General features: G+C 37.6%; 1 protein-coding gene across 1 annotated transcript in view; it reads right to left on the reverse strand.

Annotated features, from left to right (window-relative positions):
- HACD2 (3-hydroxyacyl-CoA dehydratase 2) overlaps nt 1–27,806 on the reverse strand; it is a 103,987-nt gene that overhangs the window by 74,262 nt on the left and 1,919 nt on the right. Inside the window, exons 2-3 of the mRNA XM_027061014.2 lie at nt 26,745–26,862; nt 3,974–3,992 (exon numbers count right to left, since the gene is read on the reverse strand). Coding sequence (XP_026916815.1) covers nt 3,974–3,992; nt 26,745–26,862 — 137 coding nt within the window. The remainder of the gene's footprint in view (nt 1–3,973; nt 3,993–26,744; nt 26,863–27,806) is intronic.

The following is a 27,806-nucleotide window of genomic DNA, read 5'->3' on the forward strand; positions in this document are numbered from 1 at the left end:
GTATTACCATGTTTTGGACATCATGCTAAGTATTTCTCATGCATGTCCCCTTTCGTTTGCACAACAACCCTACAAGATGGGTATCATCCCCCTTTAACTGATGAGGAAATAAAGATGCAGAGATGGAGTTACTTCCTGGAAGTCACACAGCCGATAAACAACCCAGGACTGACTAAGGTCCAGACTTTCCATGTATCTAAAGGTATCTAGATGTAATCTAAAAAATATCTCAAGGCTCCAAAACAAGTTGTAAAAGACGAAATTCTCAGAGTGAAAAGTTTTACAAAGCCACAAGAAAAGAACCAGCATTCTAAAACTAAACTTAAATTGTAGGAGTGAAAAAAAAGGACTGCCTTTAGATTAATGCCAGAAACAGCTTATTTACTATTATTTATTTTCTAAAAGAACTGAACACATTTTGAAACCATTTTTGGAAAATGTCACCGGAATTTGGTAAGTGTATGATCAAATGTTCACCGAGCTTCCACTAGGCGGCCTGTATCGTGAGGTGGCGGGACACAGAAATCAGTAAGAGGCAGTTCTCATTTCTCAAAGACTCAGTGGTGCTGGTGGGGGATACAGGTACAGTGACAGACCATAATACACAGCAGAAGGTACAACAACAGCGAGGTGTCGGCTATTACATAGAAGTGAGGAAAGGTACCTAATGGAGCCAGTGGCTGGTAGGAAAGTTTACTGGAGGAAAAGCGGCGAAGAGCTGCCAGCCGGAGGGGGTGGGCTGCTCATTCCAGAAAGCCAGGCCTGGCCACAGACCAGAGGCAAGAAGCAGTGGGGAGACCCACAAAAAGGCCAGGGTGGCTGAAGCATGGAGTGAGCGGCAGGGCACAGGGAAGGCTGGGAAGGGTGGGCAGGCTCCAAATCATGAAGAAGTTTAAACCAGTGAACGGTTTTAAGCAAGGAAGCCACAGACTCAGAATTATCTTTTAACTAACTCCCTCAAGGGCTGTGCATGGGCTTAGAGTCACACAGCCAAAGGTTCAACTTCTGGCTCTAGGGCTTATTAACTGTGAACTCTGGCAAAAGTTCTGTAAAAAGGGAAGTAAATGAGGTAATGAGTCTAAAGCACTGGAACATAGTAAATGCTCAATGAAGGGTAGCTCTTATTATTACTGTTAATATTGCAAGCCTAGAAGTTCAGGGAGATCCAAAAGGGAGTCCAGATGAGACACACTGATGCCCTGAACAGTGATGAAAAACAGGACAATCTGAGAAATATTCAGGAAACAGAAATGATAAAATCTGATGACTACCAGGTTATGGAGACCGGCCCTGCATCACACTCTGCACTGACAGTGTGGAGCCTGCTTGGGCTCTCTCAATCTCTCTCTCTCTCTCTCTCTCTCTGCACCTCCCCTGCTTGCTTGCTCTAGTTCTCTCTCTCTCTCTCTCTAAATAAACATTAAAAAAATATATGGTAAAAGGGACAGAGAGGAATTAAGTAGTTATAAGGGAGGAATGTAGGGTCAAAGGTTAAGTTTATTTTTAGAATGGTGCACCCCTGAGCATTTTGTGAGCTGAGAAGGAAAAGGTAGATGACAAAGAATGAGGATGCAGGAGACAGAATCGCTGACAGAGCAAGGTCCTTGAGGAATTAAGAAGGAATTTTTTCTTTTTAATTTTTTTAATGTTTATTTTTGAGAGAGAGAAATACAGAGCCGGGGAGGGCCGGAGGGGCAGAGAGGGAGACACAGGATCCAAAGCAGGCTCCAGGCTCTCAGCTGCCAGCACAGAGCCTGATGCAGAGCTCGAACCCACAAACCGTGAGATCATGACCTGAGCTGAGTGAAGTAGGGCACTTAACTGACTGAACCACCCAAGCACCCTGAATTAGGAAGGTATTTTTAAGTATCTACGATGTGTCAAGTACCACACTAGGCCCTGGGGACACTTGTCCACAAACCATCAGAACAGAGTGTAGCGTGAACACTAGTCTGCAGAGTGCATCCGACCAGCGGAGCTCAGAAGGCTGCCCATCTGACTGTGGGTTTTCTGAACCCAAGCTGGTGCCTGCTCACATTCTACTCTCACTGTCCAATCCACTGTCTGGCACCCACCACCTGCCAGGCATTCAGTAATGTTCTTGGTGCGAATGAATATACTGGTCAGAAACTTTATTTCTAGGGATAGAACTTTATTATAAACAGGTATGAAAATACATTGTAAGATAAAGGGAATTGGGGCATTAAAATACAATGAAATAATAATAATTAAAGTGTAGCACACATGCTTAGAAAACATGCATCTAAGAGCTTTGTACAGGGGCAGCTGAAGGTTAAGAGAATAGGGAGAATGGGGCACAGGGTTCAATCATGTGGGAAAGGCCTAAAGTGATTCCAGAACTCTCTCGGGCCAAATGTGGCCCCTCATCTACAAGCTTATGCTTAAACTTCATTCAACCATCTAAGAAGGGGCAAAATTTTTCATCTCAAAATTGTAGATAAAGGATTAAAAAGGAAATGTGTGTGAAATTACACATCAGCTAAAACCCATTTACTGGCTATGTGACATGGCCCAGGTCCTACAACTTCTGACAAAGCAGATCATGTGACAGATGAGACCCCCCCCCCCCCAAAAGCCCCTTTCAAATCTCTTGCTCAAAGGTTCTAAAGCAGTATTTCTTAACCTTTTGGGGATCACACATTCCTGTGGGAATCTAATGAAAGCTATATATTCTATCCAGCTGTCCCTAAAATATAGACACATGCACACAAAATTCTGCAAATCATTGGGACAAACTCCTGACTGTAAACCTCTGTCCTAGCGGGAAATTAGCTGAGATGCAACTCTTTACAATGAAGATGCTTTGTCTTCCTTAAAAGTAATGGAGACAGATATCAGAGTTACCATGCAAGACCTAAGGTAGATAGCTTGCTGTGTGTCCACTTGTGTGTCCTTTTTATTTTTTAAAGTTTATTTTTATTTATTTTTGAGAGAGAGAGAGAGAGAGAGAGCGAGCACAAGCAAGTTGGGGAAGGACAGAGAGAGGGAGACACAGAATCCGAGGCAGGCTCTAGGCTCTGAGCTGTCAGCACAGAGCCCGACATGGGGCTCAAACTCATGGACAGTGAGATCATGACCTGAGCCAAAGTCAGACGCTTTATCGACTGAGCCACCCAGGGGCCTCCACTTATGTGTCCTTTTGAACCAAGTCTCCTCATCTCTAAACTCCACAGTGCCAAGTGCAGTGCCCTGAATATAGCAGGTACCCACTTAATTTGTGAATCTGGATCCATGGTTCTTGAGTTTTCAGACCTGTGGTGCTTTCCCAGGTCAACTGCAAACCCTCCCTCCCTTTCAGAGACAAATCCAGATGCACAGCAACAACTATGGGCTTACTCTACGGGATCTGTCAACTTTCCAAAATTCATTTCTATTTAGAGGGGTGTAACCCACCCCAGACAAGAAGTTATACCTCAGTTCCAGACCAGAATTTGATGACCCTCTCCTTCCCCCAAAAAGAAAACACACTGTATCTGCTTTTCATAGAAATCCCTTACATTTATATAACTTTATATTTATATTTTTCCAATCTCTCTCACACACATTCAATATTCATTTGGGACACAGGCAATATACCTGGTACTCCATTTTAAACATAAAGAAAGAAAATATAATATTTAAGTGATCATAAAGAGAGCTTTCTACATAGTCCGGAACCAGGACTCCAAGTCACATTTTAATAAATATGCTAGTGTTTCTGTCACCCGTGAAACGACTCTGACAGAGTGAAATACTTGTGACATTTAGTAAACTGTTCAGTGATAACATCTAAATAGTACCTATCATTTCAGAAACCAAGAGCCATACCAGTGTAAGCAATTTTATATACAATGATTAAATAGTTTAGTTTTTCCAATATTCAGTAATAATCAAACTGACCTATTATTTATGACTTCAAAAAAAAAAAAAAAGCAAAATCCACTGCATAGTAGGGGAAAAATTCCATACTTACCTACTGCACAATGTAAAATCTAGAGACAAAAAAGGGAGAGGAAAGAATTAGTAAAGATCAATAACAATATAGTTTATATAAACTAGCCTTTCAGTATTGAATTTGAAAAATAAACATTCCATTTTTAAACCTGGCTATTTAACAAAATGTAAATTCTTATTTATTTTTGTTTGTTTGTTCATTTTTAGTTTCTGTATCTGTGGAAAATTTTGTAAGGAGTAAATCTGACCCAGTAGTCTACCAGATGTCAAGGATCTCTTTTTTAATACATGAACTTGTAAAAACAGTAGATGTACATCTCCCATGTCCCACATTCTACAGAACAGAACTGTCAGACTATAGAATACAGGGTTAGAAGAGCCTTTTTTGGCTCTTCTTATCCAGCAGGCCCTTCAATGCAGACATTCATTCAACCTACAAAGCTCCAAACTCAGACTCCATCTTGTCTCATTTGGTGACCTCATTACAGGCATACTCCCAGTCCAATCTGCTACCCTAGATCTCTTTATGCTCCAAGCCCACATTGCAAACTGCCTTTGCACCCCTCCATCCAGGTGTACCAGCAGTGGCTCAAACATGGCATGCCTCTTCAAGAAACTCATGCTTTTCTTCCTTCACGGCTGCTATGCCTCTTGATCATCAACTTCCCAGTCTCCCAAATTCAGCTATTTTCCTTTCCCTCACCTACAAGTCCTATTGATTTCCAAGTCCTGCTAATACTTGTGGCATCTGCCTTCAGGGTTTTTATTTCCAGTGCTTTGGGTGTGATTGCTATCTCTTTTCCATCTCAGTGGCCATCCAACTGGCCAATTTGGTCATTCTAAATTGCCTTCCAATTCATCCTGTATGTGGCATTGCTTTAACCCTGGTGATGGTTGTGGTAAAGAAGTAATCTGAGGACCTGGGTTCAAGATGGTGGTGTAGCAAGATCCTAAATGTACCTCTTCCATGGACACAACAAATCTAAAACTAAATGTGGAATAATTCCTTCTGAAATTTCGGACCTTAAAGTTCAATGAACAGAGCCTCCACAATAAAGGATAAAAGGATAGCATCAAGATGGGAAAGAGGGGGCAGAAACACAGACTTGCTAGGGAATGAAACAAACCCTAGCTATGGTGATCATAACTGGGAGGGACATTAAAGGAACAGACTTTTTCCTGGAGGATCAAAATACCTGAGGTCTATATCTGGCACCAAATCCTTAGATCTTGAATGGGAGTGATGAGCCCTCAAAACACTAGGCTCCGAAAATCAACAGGGATCACCTTCAGGAAGACTATAAAACTGCAGGGAATAGAAAATCTGCTCTTAAAGGGCTGATATGCAGACTCACTCAACCCAGAAACCAGCACAAAAATACCAACTTGAATAGTACATGGACCATAGGTAAAGGAGAATCATTTGCTAACCTAAAACGGCAGGAACTTTCCCTGGAAACAAACACTGGTAGGAGGAATTTTTGCGATTCAAGTCTGCCTTACTAATATGGGCACTGGTAGGCACTATTTTGGAATCCTCTAACATACTAGTGACAGTAAACACAGCCAGCAGAGAACCCTTCCCACAGACACACTGCAGCAGTTGTGGACACAACCTGCAGCCCAACCAAGTGCCAGCCCAGCCCACCAACATACCACAGCCCTGGGCCCTGCCACAACAGAAGGACAGCACAGCCCACACAGGGGACACTCCTTGAACACCTGGTTCTAGTGATTGGGAGACTGTGTTTCTGGGCCCAATAGTGCATCTTCTATGTAAAGCCACTCATTCAAGACTGGGAGAGGTAGGTGACTTTCCTAATACATAGAAACAAACACAAAGAGTTAGGTAAAATGAGGAAACAGACTATGTATCCAAAAAGAACATGCCAAAATCTCAGGGTAAGAACTAAACAAAACACAGATAAGCAATCAACCTGATGAAAAGTTCAAAGAAATTATCATACAGATGTTCAGTGAACTCAGCAGAAGAATGGTTGAATAGAGTAAGAAGTTCAACAAAGAGATAGAAGGTATAAGAAAGTATCAAACAGAAGTTTGAAAAATACACTAGAAAGATTCAACAGAAGACTGGACGGAGTAGAAGAATGAATCAGCAAGCTGGAAGACAAAGTAAGGGAACTTACCCAGACAGAACAGCAAAATGAAAAAAAAAAAAAAAATTAAGATAAGTGAAACAGATAAAGGAGATTAAGAGGTATAAGTTTCCAGTTATAAAATAAATTAAGTCATGGAGATGAAAAGTACAGCATAGGGAACATAGTCAAGGTGATATTGTAATAATGTTGTATGGTATAACCGATGACAAAAGCAAGAATATACAGTGTGAAAAAGTCTCTTCAAAACAGGTGCTGGGAAAACTGGACATCTACACACAAAAGAATGAAACTGCATCACTTTCTTACACCATACACAAGAATAAATTTAAAATGGATTAAAGACCTAAATGTGACACCTGAAACCATAAAATTCCTAGAAGAAAACATAGGCTGTAATCTCTCTGACATGTGTGGTAGAAAGATTTCTCTAGATATGCCTTCTTTGGTAAGGAAAACAAAAGCAAAATTAAACTATTGGGACTACACCAAAATAAAAAGCTTTTGCCCTGAGAAGCAAATGGTCAACAAAATAAAAAGACAACCCACTGACTAGAAAAAGATATTTATTCGCAAATGATGTATCTGATAAGGGGTTAATATCCAAAATATATAAAAAGCTTATACAACTTAATACCAAAAAACCCCAAATGATTCAATTAAAAATGGGCAGAGGAGATGAAGAGACGTTTTTCCAGAGAAGATACACAGACGGCCAACACACAGAATAAGATGCTCAACATCACTAATCATCAGGAAAATGCAAATCAAAACCACAGTGAGATATCCCTTCACATCTGTCAGAATGGCTAGAATCAAAAGGACAAGAAATAACATGTATTGGCAGGGAGACTGAGCAAATAGAACCCCTTGTGCACTGTTGGTACGAAGGTAAGCTCATGCAGCCACTGTGGAAAACAGTATGGAGGTTCCTCAGAAAGTTAAAAACAGAATAGAATCACCATATGATCCAGTAATTCCACTACTGGGAATTATCCAAAGGATATGAAAACACTAATTCAAAAAAATATTATGTACCCCCTGTGTTTATTTCCGCATTATTTACAGTAGCCAAGATATGGAAGCAACTTAAGTGTCCGTTGATAGATGAATGGATAAAGACGTTTTATATATACACAGTAGAATATTACCCAGCCATAAAAAAAGAATGAAACCTTGCCATTTGCAATGACATGAATGGATCTAGAGAGTATTATATTAAGTGAAGTCAGTCAGAGAAAGACAAATACCATATGATTTCACTCATATGTGGTATTTAGGAAACAAAACAAAGAAAAAAAGAGACAAAAACAAAAAACCAGACTGTTAACTATAGAAAACAAACTGGTGGTTATCAATGGGGAAGATGGCCAGGGGAGATGACTGAAATAGGTGATGGGGATTTAAGAGTACACTTATGATGAGTGCAATGAATAGAACTGTTGAAATATTATGTTGTACACTTGAAACTAATATAATATTGTATGTTAACAATACTTGAATAAAGCTACTTTAAGAAAGAAAGAAAAGCCCAAAGGTATCTCCCTAGTTGGTAAAAAAAAAAAAAAAAAAAAAGTTGTATGGTAATAGATGGTAACCAGATTCATTAAGGTGAGAACTAAATAATACATAAAATTGTTGAATAACTATTTTATGCACCTGAAGTTAATATAATCGTATATATCAACTATACTTCAATAGTAAACATTGAAAGAAAAAGGTGATGCAATGGATATATGTTAAGAAGCTCTGGAAGGTTTGGAGCACAAAGGAATCAAGGGCAGAATGAATAGCAAAGGAGCTGCAGCAGTTATTTAAGTGTGGTATAATAATGACCTGCACAGTATGAGAGTTGAGAACACAGGAAAGAAAGAATGTAGCTGCGAATTACTCTGATAAAGAAGTGGTGGGGCTTGGTAATGGGAGTAGGTAGTAGAAGGGGGAAAAATTCCCTAAACTCCAATCTGAATCAAAGAATTATAATGTATTGGCTCCCAGATACCTTAATCACAAGGGCTAAAAAAATATCCACAATTTTAAAAGGGGAGGGAATTGATATAGCTGTTTATTTTGTTAACTGCCCATTTTTTAACTAAATACCAAAAACTACCACAATCATTTAAAAAAAATTTTTTTTAATGTTTATTTTTGAGAGAGAAAGCGCACGCACAGGAGAGGGGCAGAGAGAGATAGAGACACAGAATCTGTAGCAGGCTCCAGGCTCTGAGCTGTCAGCACAGAGCCTGATGTGGGGCTCGAACCCCCAAGCCATGAGATCATGACCTGAGGTGAAGTTGGATGTTTAACCAACTGAGCCACCCAGGTGTCCCCACAATCATTTTTTAAGGAACAAAAAATTAAGGAGAACATACCTGAAAACAGTCTTTTGAAAAAAGAAGAGAAGATAGGAAATTAATTAGAATTCTAATTTTAGAAACAGTTCTGAGAATGTAAATTCAAGAAAAAAAAACATTAGCAGACATGTCTCTATGCTCTGACACTTTATCTGGCTACTTCCAAAATATCTTATCATAATTAACACTTTTTCCAGGTTACATAGCACCTTTACAAATGTGGTTTAAAAAAAAAAAGGAAAAAATTAAGAAAAGTGAAGACACTTAAGGGACCTTTAAGACAACATCAAGTGGGATAATATTCACATTGTAGGGCTCTCAGAAGGAGAACAGAGAGAAAGGGCAAGAAAATTATTTGAAAAAATAATGGCTGAAAATTTCCCTAATCTGGGAAAGGAACTGAACACCCAGGTCCAGGATTCCCAGAGTTTCAAATAAGGTATCCCCAAAGAGATCCACACCAAGATACATTATAGTTAAAATGGTAAAAGCTAAGGATTAAGAGAGAATCCTAAAAGCAACAAGAGAAAAACAACTTGTTATGTACAAGGGAAACCCTACAAGGCTATTATCAAATTTTTCGGTAGAAACTTTACATGCCAGAAGGCATATACAAAGTGCTGAAAGCTAAAAACTTACATCTCAAATTCTCTGCCTAGCAAAGTTTTCATTCAGAATTGAAGAACAGATTATGAGCTTTCCATGTAGGTAACAGCTAAAAATATTCATCACCAATAAACCAGCCCTACAAGAAATACTAAAGGGACTTCTTCAAGCTGAAGAAAATTGGCACTAATTAGTAAGAAAACATATGAAAGTAAAATTCTCACTGGAAAAGGTAAATATATAAACAAGGTAGTGAATCAATCACTTATAAAGCAAGCATTAAGGTTAAAAGACAAAGTAGTAAACTTAACTGAAATTACAATAATGAATTAAGGGAAGCATAGAAGAAAAAGATACAAAATGTATCATCAAAAATATAAATGTGGGGGAGAAGAGTAAAAAGGTAAAGCTTTGAATTGTGTTTAAAATTAAGTTGCAAACCAATTTGACAATAAATTTCATATATTAAAAAAAATAAAAATAAAAAAATAAAACTAAGTTGCTATCAAATTAAAACAGACTGCTATTTACACAGAATATTTTGTGTGAACCTCAAAGTAACAACAAGGAAAAAATTTAGAGTAAATACACAAAAGAAAATGAGAAAGGAATTTAAACCTAACACTAAAGAAAGCCATCACACCACAAGAAAAGAGAAAAAGAGAAGGAACAGAGAGGAATTACAAAGATAGCCAGAAAACAATTAACAAAATGGCAATAAGTTATTACTTATTAATAATTACTTTAAATATAAATGGACTAAATTCACCAATCTAAAGACACAGAATGGCTAAATATATAAAAAAATGAGACCCATCTATATGCTGCCTACGAGACTCACTTCAGAAGTAAAGGCACAGAGTGAAAGGGAAGGGTTAAAAAAAGATATGCCATGCAAATGGAAATGAAAAGAAAGCTGGAATACCTATCCTCCTATCAGATAAAATGGACTTTAATACAAAGACTATAATAAAAGACAAAGAAGAGCATTATATAATGACACAGGAGTCAATCCAGCAAGAAAATATAACATTTATAAATACATATGCACCCAACATAGGACTGCCAAAACATAGAAAACAAATATTAACAGACCTAAAGGGAGGACCTGAAATCATAAACACAGTAACAGTAGGAGATTTTAATACCCTACTTTCATCAATAGACAGATCATCCAGACAAAAAATCAATTAGGAAACACTAGCCTTAAACAACACATTAGACCTAATGGACTTAATAGATATATACAGAACATTCCATCCCAAAGCAGCAGAAAACACATTCTTCTCAATTGCACATGGAACATTCTCCAGGACAGATCACATGCTGGGCCAAAAAGCAAGTCTCGATAAAATGAAAAAGATTGACATCATATTATAACCATTTTTTCTGACCACAATGGTATGAAACTAGAAATTAATTACAAGGAAAAAAAAAAACCCACAAAAATATGGAGATTAAGCAGCATGCTCCTGAGCAGTCAATAGTTCATCCAAGAAACTGAAGGAGAAATAAAATACCTAGAGACAAATGAACACAAAAATCCAACACATCAAAATCTATGGGATGCAGCAGAAGTGGTTCTAAGAGGGAAGTTCAGAGCAAAACAGGGCCACGTCAAGAAACAAAACACCTCAAATAAGCAATCTAACTTTGCACCTAAAGGAACTAGAAAAAGAAGAACAAAGCCTCAAATTAGTAGAAGGAAGAAAATAATAAGATCAGAGTGGAAATAAATGAAATAGAGATTCAAAGCACAATAAAAACAAAACAAAACAAAAAAACAATGAAAGCAAGAGCTGGCTCTTTGAAAAGAGAAAATCAACAAACCCTTAGCTAAACCAAGCAAGAAAAACAGAAGAGAGGGCTCAAATACATAAAATCAGAAATGAAAGAGAAGTTACAATTGAGACCAAGAAATAACAACCTAGGAGAAATGGGTAAATTCCTAGAAACATATAATCTGCCAAGACTGAAACATGAAGAAACAGAAAATCAGAATAGATTGATAACTAGCAAGGAGACTGAAACAGTAATCAAAAACCTCCCAACAAACAAAAGTCCAGGACCAGGTGGCCTCACTGGCAAATTCTACCATTCAAAGAAGACTTAATACCTGTCCTTTTCAAACTCTTCCAAAAAACAGGAGAAAGAAAAGCTTCCAAATGTATTTTATGAGGCCAGCACCACCAACACCAAAATCAGACAAGGACATCACACACAAAAAAGAAATTACCAGGCCAATATCCTTGATAAAAATAGATATAAAATCCTCAACAAATTTTAGCAAGCTAAATCCAACAATGCATTAAAAGGATCATACACCATGATCCAATGAGATTTATTCTTGGGATGCAAGGATGGTTCAACAGGTGCAAATCAATATGATACATTACATCAACACAGTGAAAAATAAAAATCATATGATCATCTCAATAGATGCAAAAAAAGAGCACTCAACAAAATTCAACATCCATTTATGATAAAAACTCTCAACAAAGTAGATACAGAGGGAATGTACCTCAATATAATAAAGGGCATAAATGACAATTCTACAGCTAACATATTTTTTTTTCTTGTATTCAGCAGTGAATAGTTGAAAGCTTTTCCTCTTAAATTTTTTTAATGTGTATTTATTTTTTGAGAGAGAGAGAGCAAGCATGAGCAGGGGAGGGGCAGAGAAAGAAGGAGACACAGAATCTGAAGCAGGCTCCAGACTCTGAGCTGTCAGCACAGAGCCCGATGTGGGGCTCAAACTCATGAACTGCAAGATCATGACCTGAGCTGAAGTCGGATGCTTAGCCAACTGAGCCACCCAGGCACCCCAAAAACTTTTCCTCTTAAGAACAGGAAAAAGACAAGAATGCTCACTCCCCCACAAAATAAATAAATAAATGAGAAAATGAGAAAAAAAACCCATCTATGACCCATCTATTCCACTTCATATTTATGTGAAGAATATAAAAACACGAATTCAAAAAGATACATGCACCCCTATGTTCACTGTAGCATTATTTATAATAGCCAAGATATGAAAACAACCTAAGTGTCCATTAACAGCTGAATGGATAAAGAAGATGTGGCATATTTATAAAATGGCATACTACTCAGCCATAAAAAAGAATGAATCTTGCCATTTGCTACAACATGGATAGACCTTGAGGGCATTATGCTCAACAAAATAAGTCAGATACAGAAAGACAAATATCATATGATTTCACTCATATGTAAAAAACAACAAAACAAGTGAACAAAATAAAACAAAAACAACTCACAGAGAACAGACTAATGGTTACCAGAGGGGAGGGGGCTATGGGGTGGGTGAAAGGGGTGAAGGGGGTCAATGGTATGGTTGGGAACTAGACTTATGGTGACCACTTTGTAGTGTATACAGATATTGAATTGTAAAGCTGTATACCTGAAACTTATATAATAATAAAAATGTAATCTGCACCCATCCATAATATTATTTAATGATCAAAGCTTTTCTGGATGATAAGACCTATCAGCTATTGTAGTACACTTTAGAATTCACATTTCTGTAGCAGTTTATTATTTGGTCCTAACAACAACCCTGGCAGATAGGACAGTTATCTCTACTTACAGATGAGAAAATCAAGGCTAAGAAAAGCTGTTCAAATTGCCCAAAGTAGTAACCAGGGTCCAGAATCTAGGCTCTATTTCTACTCTACTGATTTTTCTATCATATTATTTTATTGCACATTAGTTAGAAGATATCTGAAGTTATAACTTGACAAGACTTAGCTCATCTAAAATATAAGACCATATACTCAAAAATTGTTATTTCACTAAATTGGGGTGGGGGGAAGTGAAGGAGGCTTGGATTAAAAAAAAAAAAATCAAGCTTCACAAATTTGTTGATAATTGACAAGAAAAGCATTATTACACTGCAAATCTTATAATCTTTTTCAAAAGAAAACACTGCTAAGAATCTCAAATGTGTGAATATGACAAGATAAACTGGACCTCCTGCTGCAAAGTTGAGGAAAACTAAGATGTCTATAGATTTAAATGAGGAATGAAAGACATGAATAAAGAGCATGCTGAGACAAGACAAATGACAGTGCACAAATAGAAAACCTATCCACGTATGTGGTAAGGCACCCATCCAGGCAGCTGATTAACAATTGGACATTACAGCAAAGGATATACAGTTGATCCTTACACAACAATAGTTTGAACTGCATGGGTCCACTTACACTCAGATTTTTTTCAATAAACACATATTTTATATAGTGATTAAAAAGATAGAGGTTGCCAAATATTTAGAAGTGAAGAGAAGGTGGAAGAAACATATGGAGAAAGCTGGGACAGTAGGGCTCTTGCCTGCTCCTGGCACTCCTTACCATACCGCCCACGTTGGGGAAGCTGGGTTCATTGAAGTCTTCAACTGAGAGACGCAAAGGAACCAGCTCTGGGGAGGGATTCTCAACAAAGTGGCAGGGCCAGTCACTGGCCAGAGTGGTCCAAGGACCACAGAATGATAACCTGGAGTTCCAGAAGAACTCTGGGTGCAGGATAGCATCAGGCAGAAACCTAGGTTGCAGAGAGAAAAAGCAGGGAGGGGGGCGCTGTCCACGGTGCTGAAAACTCTCTAAGGCTGGGAAACAATACCCAAGGGGAACTGGCCTCTCTTGGCTTGCCAGCATTTCCCACAAGCAGAAACTGTATTAGAACTATGTAAAGGGGGGTCAGGTGAAGCAAGTGACCTACAGAGAAGGTCTAAAAGTGCTCTGCCTTTGCCAGTTCTCTGACTTCCCCTGAACTGTGCTTAGAATGAGGTTTCCTACATTCCTGGGAAGAGGAGCACAGACCGGGTATGACTCCAGGATCCAGCTTTGCTAACTTTGGGTGGGGATGAGGACAGGTGTGGTGCCTCACTCTACTAATGTACTGTACAATAACTGCATTTTCTCTTCCTTATAATTTATCAACTGTTTATGTTATTGGTAAAGCTTCTGGCCAATAGTAGGCTATTAGGAGTTAAGTTTTTGGGGAGTCAAAAGTTATACATGGATTTTCAACTGCATAGGAGGTTGGTGCCCCAACCTCTGTGTTGTGTAAGCATCAACTGTAGAGTGCTTAAGGGCTATCACGTTTTCTTTGTGTGACAGAATAGCAAGTCAGTCCTAGTAGACTCTATCTCCCCTTTTTAATCACATATATTTTATAATACCTCTTCTATCCTGAAATGAAATTCACAGATGATATCATTTATCCACCCAAACATTTTTAAAAAGTACGATGTTCTGATAGCAAAGACGAAATAGAAAGTAATTTACTTTTTAAAAAATGTATTTCAGTATACAAATGTTTGGGTACATAATGAAGCAGTCAGATGTATGTGACAATTTATGATAAATAAGTTTGGATTTAAAAATAAGAATATCAGGGGCGCCTGGGTGGCTCAGTCGGTTAAGCATCTGACTTTGGCTCAGGTCATAATCTCCCAGTTCGTGGGTTCAAGCCCCACGTTGGGCTCTGTGCTGATGGCTCAGAGTGGAGCCTGCTTCGGATTCTGTGTCTACCTCTCTCTCTGCCCCTCCCCGGCTCATGCTCAGTCTCTATCTCTCAAAATAAATAGGTGTTTAAAAAATAAAATAAAAATAAGAATATCAGAAAGCACTTCGAACTAGCACAGAACAATAAAAAAGCAGAGATACAGACCAACACTAGAATAAAAAATAGTATTAATATAGTAATGGACACAGAGAAGTAATCTTAACTGAAGTGAGAATATTCACCAAGATAAATAACAGCCAAAGTAAAAACATCAAAAGAAAAAAAAAGAAAGTACAGTATCATCACAAATGAGCCAGGTCTTAGTCATTTGTAAGTGTGGTGTCAAAATAATCCTCTAGGTTATGTCATGAGATAAGGTAGGAAGAAAGTATCACAGAAAGCCTATCCTTATGTCCACATTCTTTGAATGGTGCAACAAGGCAGAGATGGATTAGATAAAAACAAATAAACCAATAATGCAAAAGGCTTATAATAAAGCAATTGTGTAACAGATTGGATACTTAGAGGATAAAACCGAAAAACTATGGTAATCCCCAAAAGACAATTAATAAGAAATATTAAAATAGTTATGTTTTAAAAATCCAAGGAAATCCCTGTATTTCATGTACCTTCACTAACTTAATAACTGAAGTCTGAACAGGAATCTCAAATCCCCTGTTACATCATTTCAGTCCATTTCATTGCTTTTGCAATAACAACACTATCGCACTGAAATCCTTTTCAACTAAATAAGCAAGTTGGAAATGGTGTTAATACTTACAGAGTACAATGGGCAGAGTGAACAAATTACTCAATTATTTTGTGATGATAGCTTTATTTCACTCAGGTTCACTTTTTATATCAACTGTGGTAGGCAAAATTCTAAAGATGATTCCCCATGATTCCTATTTGGTGGTTATCCAAACACTAATCTAGGTACTTTTACAAATGTAATTAAAGTCCCAAATCCATTGATTCTAAAATATGGAGATTATATGGATAGACCTGATCCAACAAAGTGAGCCCTTTAAAAGCAAAGCTGGTGGCAGAAGCAGGAAGTGACCTCCAGCTGACAGCAAGGGAAGTGGATGTCAGACCTTCAACCACAAGAACTGGATTCTGCCAACAAGCTGAATGAGCTTATTAGCAGATTCTTCCCTAGAGCCCAGAGATTAGGGCCAGCCTGACCCACACCTTAATTTAAGTCTTATGAGACTCTGTGTGGACAACCCAGCCAAGTCCAGCTTTTGACTTACGGAACCATGAGTTAATAAATGAGTGTTATTTTAAAAGCAAGCTGCTAAGTTTATGAGATCTTTATTTTTTAAATGTTTATTTTTGAAAGAGAGAGAGAGAGAGAGAGAGAACGAGGAGGGGCAGAGAGAGAGAGGGAGGCAGAGGATCTGAAGCAGGCTCTGCGCTAACAGCAGAGAGTTTGATGTGGGGCTCAAACTCATAAACCGGGAGATCATGACCTGAGCCAAAGACAGACACTTAACTAACTGAGCCACCCAGGTGCCCATGAGATCTGGACTTTGAAGCAGCAATAGAAAATTAAGACAACGACCTTCTTCTAACTTAAGCTTTTTGCTTAATTTCTCATGAGGATATTTTAGTATCAATATGTACTACAAAGCTATCAATTTATATTTACACAGTGGTTAGCCTGGGGGATATACAAAAGTCAGGATAGATGCAAGAAAAATCTTTACTGAGTTGGACTCCCTCAGGTGTTGTAAAACATCTAGTCACAACTCTACTGACTATGGCAATCAAAATTTGCTCACAATAAAGTTTAGCAAATCTCAAGAGGAATCAGAACTGAGGCACCTTTGGAGACCTCAGCTGTAGCTAATAGATTTAATGTGACTAGGCTACAATGGGCCCCAATATCTTTCAACTCAAAATTCCAAATTCTTGGGAGAAGAAAAATCTGGCGAGTGTAGTGTGGGCCAGGTGTATACCCCTGGATCAGCCAGTCATGGCCTGAGAGGCAGTAGAGATTTCATTGCTATCAAGAAACAGAGGTATAGCCATAGAACTGGGAGAATTTCCAGTGAGGACAAAATCTCCTGAGCTGGCCAGCTCCCCAAGAAATGTCTACCACATTCATGTTACTGTGGAGAGGTCCAGAACTAATCTGAGTTATGTTTACCAGTATCTGGTTAGTTTTGAAAATCATCATACCATATGTATGTATGATTCCATTTTCTTAAAACATTGATTCCATCCATTTTCTTCTTTATGCTTATCTGTTTTTTTTTCTAAAATGAATATATAGAACTTATGATTAGAGGGAAACACCTTTTCATCTCTTTTGACTTCTATGAGAAGGGTTATCTCCCCAAATATTTCTGGTCTCTCTCCACCTGCTAATCACTTTACCCCAGGAAAGGAAGAATGACTCATCTGAGCAGTAAATTTGGGAAGAATAGGTGGGGAATGCTCGACTCAGCTCTACCCTGGGGTTTTCACAAAGAACTTCAAGTTCTCTATTTACTCCTCACCACCCGGGGCCGCTGCTGCCTAGGATAGGGTGGGTGGTGATCTAATTCTGGAGTTCAGTTAGCAAATCTGTTTAGCTTGCACACTAACACACAGCCTCCATCATAAAATCCATATTCTTCCCAATAGATCTACATGATCCTGATAGGGTCTTATAAAAGCTAAATGCTTTCTGGTATCAACAGGTGCAGCAGGAGACCCGGAGACTCTCAGATTCCTCAATATCTGCTTATGGGAATTGATTTTCTAATACACTTACAGTATATGTTTATTTTAGCAATTGTATGTTCACGTTTCACTGTTTGAAATAGGACATCCTTGACTACAAATACTAGAAATTTGCCAAAAATTGACTACAACAATAAACAAATGCACTACATGCAGTAAGACAAGTTTACCTGTCTTACAGCTACTATCAGGCCTTTATTTTCAATAAAGTTTTTAGGATCCTTATTCAATTCCTTTGAGTTATTTCCCAATGTTCAGAACATAAGCAAGAAAAAGGGGGTATTTATTGGACTCCCTGAAAGACTCCAATCTAAACTTGTTTTCAAAACCCTTTTATGTCATTTTTAAAGGAGAAAACAGGTGAAATTTCCTTAATTACCATTACCTTCTCTTTATCACTTAATTTTACCTTTTTTACTATACTAACCTCTATAATTTATCAATTTGTTACTTGCTTTCTTTTTTTTTTTTTTAAGAGCATGGAAGCAGGGGACGGAAAGTGAGAGGGGGACAGAGAATCGAAAGTGGAGTGGAGCTCGAACTCATGAATCGCAAGAGCATGACCTAAGCCAAAGTCAGATGCTCAACCAACTGGACTACCCAGGCACCCAATCTGTTTTATTTTTGTAATCTGATAATGAAATGCTGAAGCCTCACTGAACTTAAAACTGGGAAAACACTTTAGGTAAAGTCTCAGTACCCAAATTTCTTGTCTCCAGTGTTCTTTTACATATACCGTGACACTTCTTAAGTACAATTCTAATTTTACTTCTGTAACATTTCTGCCAGCTTTTCTATGATAATCATTTACCCATCAACTAATTTCACCAACATGTCTGCCATGTTCCTCCTGCATGACAAACTGTGAACTCTGCCAGTTTCCCTTTGGCTTCTGGTCTGCTATCAACTTTATCTTATGCTGTAACTGGGAGGTCCTGTTTTTCTTGTATGCTTGGTCACGGCAGGCTGGTTTGTCCTTCAATAAGCTTGTCTTTTATAGGCAACAGGTTGCTGAATTTTGTTTTTTAAAATGTTAACCATCACTATACCTTTTTATTTTGATAAAATTAATGAATCTATTTGTATAAATAGTAGAAATGATACATTTGTGCTATGCTTGGTTATCTTGTAGGTTTACTGTTATTGTTCCTTTTTTATTTTTTGTTATTTTTTTTGAGAGCAGGGGGAGAGGGAGAGAGAGAGAGAGAAAAAATCTTAAGCAGGCTCCACACCCAGCTTGAAGCCCAACAACCGTGAGATCATGACCTGAGCAGAAATCAAGAGTCAGGCACTCAATCAGTTGAGCCCACCCAGGCGTCCCTTTCCTTTTTCTTTTTTAACAGCAGATGTAAAATTCTGTACATCATTTTAAGTCACAAGGTAATCTATCTAAACTGCCTATTTTCTTCTTTTTTCAAAAAATGTTTTAATCTTATTTTTCTCTTTTTGTTTCCTATTATATTGTATTACGTGTTACATTTATTTTTTATTTTTATTTATTTTTTTATTTTTGAGACAGAGACAGTGAGCGTGAGCAGGGAAGAGGAGCAGAGGGAACCTTAAGCAGGCTCCATGATCAGCACAGGGCCCCATGTAGGGCTCAATCCCATGATGCTGGGGTCATGACCTGAGCCAAAATCAAGAGTCAGATGTTCAACTGACTGAGCTACCCAAGTGTCCCACATATTATGTTTATTATACCTTCCCTTTTATTTCAAGAGTCATGGAAGTAATATATAAGCACACATTGAAGTATAGAGAGTAAAAAGGAGCAGTTCCCTTTTATTCTCCCCCAAATACCACACCCTTCCATGGGGATAAGCACCAGTAGCAGCTTCATACATACCCTTCCACACCTCTCCCATTACCTGCAATTTGTTTTCCTATTTTTCCTAATCTAAACACATCAACATAGTCTAATAATCGTTCTTATTATTTTCACCTTATGAATTAGGAATTTGAATTCTGGAGTGACACAGAATTTACACTGTTAAGTTTGTCTCCCTTTGCTTCTTTACTCTCCTTCCTATTTCATTCTACTTGGGTCAGATATGAATTATCTTATCAAATGCCAAATGGACACCTTGCAATCCGGATCATGCTCTAAAGCTATGCTCTCCAATGGAGTGGCCACTACCCACATGTGCCTATTGAAATTTAAACTAAAAATAAATAAAACTTAAAACTCAAGTTTCTCAGTCCCATCAGCCCCATTTCAAGGGCTCAATAGCCACATGTGATAGTGGCTGCTGTATCAAACGGCACAGATTCAGAACATTGCTACTCTAAAGACATAGTTAATTTTATTTACGTAAGAGCCAAATACCCTTTGATAAGGCTTTTCCAAAGTTTTATTCCTTTTTGTAGGTATTCTCAAATTGTCTCCATCTGTAGGAAATTGCAAGGTTACCCAGGAACCTAATGCTTTCTCCTAGCTTCATGTGAATTTTTTTATTCTTCAAAGTCTAGGGCCTTAGGCTGTTTTACTGTAACATTTTAAGATCTCTTTTCTGCTGGAAATTGCTAATCTTTGTTTTGAGTTTAAAAATTTAACAAATAGGTGCCTAAAAAGGGAAAGGATTTTTTTTCTTGAAAAACAGCTCCAATGTGGAACTCCAAATACTCTCAATTAGCATACTGAGTTGGTCTTTCAGTTTCAGAAAAGTTTTCTAGAATTTTTCCTGATTACGAGTTACACGTTCCAACCTTTTCTATTGTTGTTGTTTCAACCTTACTTTTTGAACAAGTTGTATACCCTCACTCCAGATACATCAGTTCTTATTGCATTATTATCTGTCTGTTGAATTTCACTACTTTCTCATATATTTCGCTTTCCTATTGTTCAGACAATCATTCACACGTTAGCTAATCCACCAACACGTAGTATTTCTGATCTGCTTGGCACTACATATTTTATAATGTTCTTTTTTATATTCGAAATGGTGAATTCTGAACATTCTCAATGGCTTCTGCTCTGCAATCTATTTAATCTCAGCCTATAACTGGGAATTCTTGCCTTTTCTTGATCTTTAGTATCACCTACTTTCTCTGCACTATGGCCTCCTTCCTGCCCTGTACTGACACCACCTATATTTTTAGTTCACTTAAAAAAAATGTTCTGTCCATTCCTTTCTATAGCCATTAGCTGTCTCACCTGTTTGAATGCCATATCAATTTTCTTCTATTTGCTTGAGTCATCAAGTAGGAAGGCCTGTGTGGGTGGGCTCCTGTTTCCCACAGGATCCCTCTTCCCTTCTAACGTTGTGACATTAATTACACCCAAGTTCCCTAGTTTACCTCTGGTTTTCAGTGTTTTTGAAGCTACTTTGTCTGAGGTTTGTTGTCATTTCTGTTTTTGTGAAATATCCCCACTATGACTGCTCTGTGAGCATTTCAGAGGTCTCTTTTAGAGGTCTGTTTTCTCAAAACAAGTCTTCAGGATAAAGGTAGTCTAAAATGTACATTTAGCTTGTGTTTCAAATTTTCCTTTTTAAATTATTATTTTTGAGAAGTTATCATGTTTTCACGGGGAGGAAAAATATTACAGATGGTGGTCATGTCCCCAGACAAGTACACAAAGTAAACTTAACCAATGATGTTCCTGAAGCATACTACCATATTAATACTACCATATTAATAATGCCAAAGAGGGGTGGGCACCTGGGTGGCTCAATCGGTTAAGTGGCCAACTTCGGCTCGGGTCACGATCTCACGGTTCCATGAGTTCAAGCCCCACGTCAGGCTTTGTGCTGACAGCTCAGAGAGCCCGGAGCGTACTTCGGATTCTGTGTCTCCCTCTCTCTCTCTCTCAAAAATAAATAAACATTAAAAAAAAAAAATTTTTTTTTTAAATGCCACAGAACGTAACCTCCAAGCATCCCTATGGGAAAAAAGTCATCTAGGGGAGCCTGGTGGCTCAGTTGGTCAAGCATCCAACTCCTGATTTCAGCTGAGGTCATGATCTCCCGTTTGTGGGATCACAATATGAGCAGCACGGAGCCTGCTTGGGATTCTCTCTCTCTTCTCTCTCTGACCCTCTTCCCAGGCATGCACGTGCTCTCTTTCTCCCTCTCAAAGATAAATAAGTAAACATTAAAAAAAAAAAGTCATCTACCATTTGAGGTAAACAGACAGAAAAACTGGCAGGAAGACAAGCTGGGAGCCCCCTTCTTCTTATGGACACTACAAGTTCTTAACATTTTGCTTTATTTTAGAGAAATAATCAAAGTCAGCTTCCTGAATATGTCATTAAAGGGTCTGAAAGCAGTTGAAAGATGAAGCACAATGAGTCAGAACAGATTACAGAGATGGGACTTGGAAAATGGTCGTAGGGTAAGAAGACACAACAAAAACTGTCCACTCTCTTCCACTGCTTCTCTGGAACTAGTTGTGCCACTGCAGCCTCAGCCCTAGACAAACTCTAAGAAAAGATCACAAGTGAGACTGGGGTGTTTTCTCTCTTTTGTTTTTTTTGTAGGTGAGGGGGTTCCAAACAATAGAAGGATCTGGAAGAGAATGGGAAGGAAAGGAATTCCTGTGGTCCAGTAGACATTCCCAGCTGGACAGTGATAGGTAAGTGATATATATATAGTGATGTACATATGTTGATGACGCTCTATTTCAGTCTCAACAATTAATGTCTTTGCAGAGCCATTCTTAAACCACTGGAATCACACTGCCAATCACTGAAGTATATCCAATCATGAGTATTTAAGTGTCTTTGCTATAATTATAGTCTTATGTTAACTGAATCCAAATTCTCTCAGAAATAATTTTAAACTGTCATAATACAACATCAATCTACTAAATTCTAACCTTTAACTCAACTCTAACAAAGCTGGAAAGGCAGTCTATCCTTATCAATGAATATCACAGATCAAAAACAGAAATGAAGAAGAAAATTTACCCACAGCTTATTATAGATGAATTTTTAAAAAATTGATGCATAATTTACATACCACAAAATTCACCATTTAAAGTGTACAATTCAGCAGTTTTTAGTACATTTGCAAGGTTGTGCAACCATCACCACTAATTCCAGAATACTGTCATCACCTTAAGAAATCCTGTACCCATTAGCAGTCACTCCCTATTCTGTCCTCCCCACAGCCCCTGGCAACCACTAATCTACTTTCTGTCTCAATGGATTTGCCTCTCTGGACATTTCATATAAATAGAATCACATAATGTGTGTTGTTCTGTGTCTGGCTTCTTTCATATAGCATAATGTTTTCAAGATTTGTCTGTGTCATAACATGTATCACCAATTCATTAATTTTATGGTATGGAAATTTGTTTACCCACGAATGACATTTTTAAAATATATTTTTCCTACATATGTTAATTAGCTCTCAGGATTACTCAAGATTCAATTCAAGACACACTATATTCATTCACTGACCTCTTGGCTCACAAGATTATCAGTATATTTCATCTTCTGTCAATTTATAAATCATTTCAAACGTTATAATTTTGGTTGTACTGTGTTTCAGTGCCTTGGTAAATACTTACTGGGCTTTCCACCTAGCACCCTTTTTTCTAGAAATTAGCCCTTCTCTCCAACTTCTGTATGGTTAATATGACTAATTGCTCCTGTCTACCAGGTGACCAGGAATGAGAACCTGATTCAAGCTGGACAATTCAGGCCCTTCACTGGGAATGTGGAATTGGGAGCAGGTAGGATTCTATTTCTAATTAGTTGCTCCCTTGTTTGCAGGAGCAATAGTCTCAGAAGCTTTTGGCTATTACCATTATTTGCCATGTAGATTAAGAAACCAAGAAAATTAGTGTGCAAGATGGGAAGAAAGAATCAGAGACAATTAAAGTGAGAACAGCAGAGATAAGAGTGCAGCAAGAATCCCTGGGTTCCCTGAAGGGCTCTGGGTGCATCCTTGTCCTTGGATTCCATAGGACATCTTACAAACTTATAAAAAAGTCCCCTTACGGTTCAAGTTGGTTAAGGAGGTTTCTGTAATCTCCAGCCAAGAGCCCTAATATAATCATCTACCCAACAAGACTTTAAGTTCTCTATTAGTAAGGGCTCAACCTCCATGGCATACATTACAGCAACTCAAACACACACTTATTTAAATGATCACCTGTGGAATAACTTGCAAAAGTATCTATAAAATACACTCAAGACACTGTCCAACAAGCATGCAAAAACATTAGGATTTGTGTTCATTTTATAAAAAAGATACATTATTGTATCACTGACTCAGTATATCTATACACCCATTTTGCAAGACATTATTTAATTTCCTCAGAAGCAAAATCGTTTACTTTATTATACTACTTCATCCCATTTGCACTTGCCTGGCATATGTTTTTAAATCTTTTGAAAAGCATAGTGTTACATTTTCCTAAAAAAATTTGAAGTTTGTTGCAAACAACAAGTAATCTCCATTTGCTTTTTAAGCAAACTCCCACAAAATCTACTAACACTCAGCATGCAAAGATACAAGTAACCTCATTTATAGTAGTATACATATACAATGATATAATATTATACTATAATATTGATATGATATATGATATATGATATAATATGCAATGATATTATATATCATTATATATATAATATAATATATAACATTAATATTAATAATAATATATAACATATAATATTATATATATTATATATATATATATATACACATATACGTATATTACATTACTCAGCCATAAAAAAGAAAGAGATCTTGCCATCTGCAACAACATGGATTATTTTAGAGAGTATTACGCTAAGTGAAGTAAGTCAGGTAGAGAAAGACAAGTACCATATGATTTCACTCATATATGGGATTTAAGAAACAAAACAAACAAGCAAAGAAAAAAAAGACAACCCAAAAAACGGACTCTTAATGAGAGAGAACAAACTGATAGTTACCAGAGGGAAGGTGGGTGGGGGAAGGGTGAAATAGGTGAAGGGTATTAAAAGTATATTTATCACGATAAGCACTAAGTAATGCACAGAATTGCTGAATTATTATATTGCACACCGAAACTAATACAACATTGTGTATTAATATACTAGAATTATAATTTAAAATAAGGCAAAAAATGCAAAAGAGACAGAGGAAAATAAAAGTCAAAGACAGGATATTAGGAAATAAAAAAAACTGCCAACAGACTCTTGAATATACAGAACAAACTGGTGGTTGCCAGAGGGGAGACGGGTGAAACAGATAAAGGAGATTAAGAGTACACTTATCTTGATAAGCACTGAGTAATGTATAGAACTGCTGAATCACTATATTTCACACCTGAAACTATTAACACTGTATGCTAATTATCCTTCAATAAAACAAAATTATAATGACATTCAGCATACAGAGGTATAAATGAGCAACCTCCCTGGGATCATTTTCTCCTTTTCTCCCCTTGCAAAAAAGATATATTGTCAAACACTAATAATTCCCATGAGGATAACTAATCTGTACTTCAACAACACTGTGCACACATAATATATTCTAGGATGCAGGTGGAGTAGACATGAAATAGCCTTTCACCGACCACTCAGGAAATGCACTTTTCATAAGCCTGCTCTCTTGCCCCAGGCTGAGGGGTCTGCTGCTGTGACTGACAACTACACAGCTAATTCCCTGCTATTCCTGGGAGCCCTCACTTCATTTTGCAAAATCCTTTTCCCAAAATTAAATCCAGGATTTGTCACCTAATTGGTTCTGAGTGAGGATAACAGAGATAAAACCAAAAATCCAAAATGTTTTCTTAAATCCCTGTTCAAAATTCTATAGGGATAAATGAGCTAATCCTTCAAAATGTAAGATTTGGTTCCTGAGTGGATTTTGTGTATGACATATTTAATGTCACTACCTTCCCTGAGACAAAGTGAAATTTTAAAAATTATACCTCTATTATTACAAAGTCTTACAGAGATAGAACCCCTTTAAATTAATGAAATATTCTAATTGGGCACACCTGCGTACTGTGTCAAGCACTGGGGCAAGTTTCTCATGGTCCTGGCTCCAAACTTGCTTCTTTACAGCTTGAGAGAATTGTGCTGGCCAAAGCTCTGAGAGGCAAGGTACTACTTACTTTGGCTCTTTCCAAAAAAATTCAAAACTCGAAGTTTAACAAATGGCCCACACAAGGATTTGCTGAAGTTTCCTCAGACTCAAACTGTTAGGGCAGGAAGGGGCTTTGGAAATCAACTTTAACCTAGTTATTTCAAATGAGAAGAAGCTGTGGACAAGAAGTAAATGACTTGCCCAAAATCACAGAGTTAGTTGGTAAAACCAGCAGAGTTACAATACGGGTACTTGGATTCACAGCTGGAAGCTCACTTTTCCATACCATCTGCCTAAAACATGTACATATGGACAGTATTGAAACCTCTGAGAGGGAAAAAAAATGAAAACAACTTTCTGCTTTCAAATGTGAAGGTGGGAGCTTAAGGTGTTGCATGTCATTTCCTGGAGGTGAAAGGTAGTAACCTTCCAAATGACATGATGGGCTTGTCCTGGAGGCTAAGTGAAATGAAACGGAATACCAGATCTTTGTTGCAACCGTAATGAACTATGCACCCAAAGCTACCCTATACCTCCTTTTCCATTAACAAAGCTTATAGTCCCTTTGGCCAGAAGGATGGGCTTATATCCTAGACCTGGCTAATCAACTATCTCACATCACAGGCAAGAGTGACTGGTCTAAGTAAGGTCAACCAGAACCCTTCCCTAGAACTTCTCCATGTGGAGAAGGCAGTCTATAGTAGGGGAGCCTTAGACCAACATTCAAAGAGAAACAGACATAAACACAGATGAGAGGTGGAAAGAGTCTGACAAAGTCCAATCCAATCCTGGGGTCTCATAACTGAGCTGGTCCCTTTGATTCTGTAAGTTAACCCTTTATTTTTATCAACTATAAAGCCAGTAAATTCCTTTTTTGCTCAGAATAGTTTGCATTGAGTTTTTGTCACTCGGAACTCAAAAACTCTAACATATACTGAACACAGGAGACAGGACTAGATACGTGTTATTCTTCATACAGGGAAATTAATGAACATTTATTTAAAACAATTTTTTGATGCATTTATAGAGGCTCTACTGTTTCTTAGATCTACCATTCCTAACATCCTACACTTACCAGCTTCACTGTTTCCATCATAAGCTGGCTGCTGAGAGTATCTGAGTTTGCTAACACTTCCCTAGGATTCCCCTAGAATTAAAAACAATCCTCTTATAAGCTTGTTTCATTTGATTTCCAATAGAAGTTGGATGTAAAATATATTCCAGGTAATATAAATTCAATGAGATTTTGCCTTATCCAGAATGTCACAAAGATAAATCTGGTCATCAACATTATAGTATGCTATGAGGCAAGTTCTCAAATTTAAAGGAAATCCAACAGAGTTATGGCTCCTTCAATATAATTCAGTAGCGTGTTTCTTATTTTATCACGATGGAAACCAATAACAACAACAAATCTGAGTACCTACCTCCAATAAGGCTCCAGTTTGGAAGAATTTCAAAGGCTTTTCAATGGAATAATAAAGGCTATGATAGCTACCCTTAGCCAGGTATGCTCTGACCAGACCAACTGCTATAACAAGCCACCTGTGAAAAAGAGGGAAAAAAAAGAGCCATTAGAGAGAAAAAAAAAAAAAAGTGGGGATCTGAGGTAATTGAAATTTGGCAACAAAAGATACTGCTAAAGGTGACCTGAAGAATCAGCATCCTGGATTTATCAACTGTGGCCCTCAAATGCCAAGCTGTAATGCACCACCACCAACACCCAACCAAGAGTGCTCTGCAAAAGCACAGTGGCACCTCACCCATCTGGAGCTCAGCTTTCTGGCAAACTTGCCTGTTGAGAACAAGGCCAAAATGAAGAGAATAAGCTAAATTGGTCCTTGAGCAGCTAAATTAAGTGCCAGAATGTCTAAGACAAGAGAAAAAAAAAAGCTGTTAAAGGAAAATTTTAAATGGCCTGTGCAGTCAGAGGGTCTGTAATAATAATAGGGAGGAGAAAAGAGGTTTTAAACTATTGTCACAAGTATCTCACAGAAACATACCTATACCCTATTCTTTTAAAATTGCAAATGAAATAAGAATAAAAGGTGGGTTTTTTAAAGAACAAAGGATTTTTAGCTCAATTTCCCAAAATCAATTAATCCAGATCAATACAAAACACAAAACAGGGAAACACTTAGGCCTCTCACTGGGAATGTTACATTTCTGTTGTGTCCTTCTCAAAAATGAATTTCTCAGGCCCTGTAGTTTTTTGTTAAGCTCCATAATGAAACAAATGGACGTTTATTATTAAGGTATGTCTCCTTGAAAGCAACAATAGGTTTACCTAAATAATGTACAATCTCAACCAGGCAGTGGGATATATGATCTATGTTATTTCCAGAAACTATCATACAAAGACATCAAATAAGAATTTGTAAAAGAAATGAATTCTTGAATGGTGTAACTGTCTCAACATTAGCAGCCTACAAAAAAAAAAAAAAAAAAAGCCTACTTTATTCTCAAAATCCCAATTTCTCTTCTTGGCT

This window comes from Acinonyx jubatus, chromosome C2, assembly GCF_027475565.1.
Source record: "Acinonyx jubatus isolate Ajub_Pintada_27869175 chromosome C2, VMU_Ajub_asm_v1.0, whole genome shotgun sequence".
NCBI classification, from domain to species: domain Eukaryota; kingdom Metazoa; phylum Chordata; class Mammalia; order Carnivora; family Felidae; genus Acinonyx; species Acinonyx jubatus.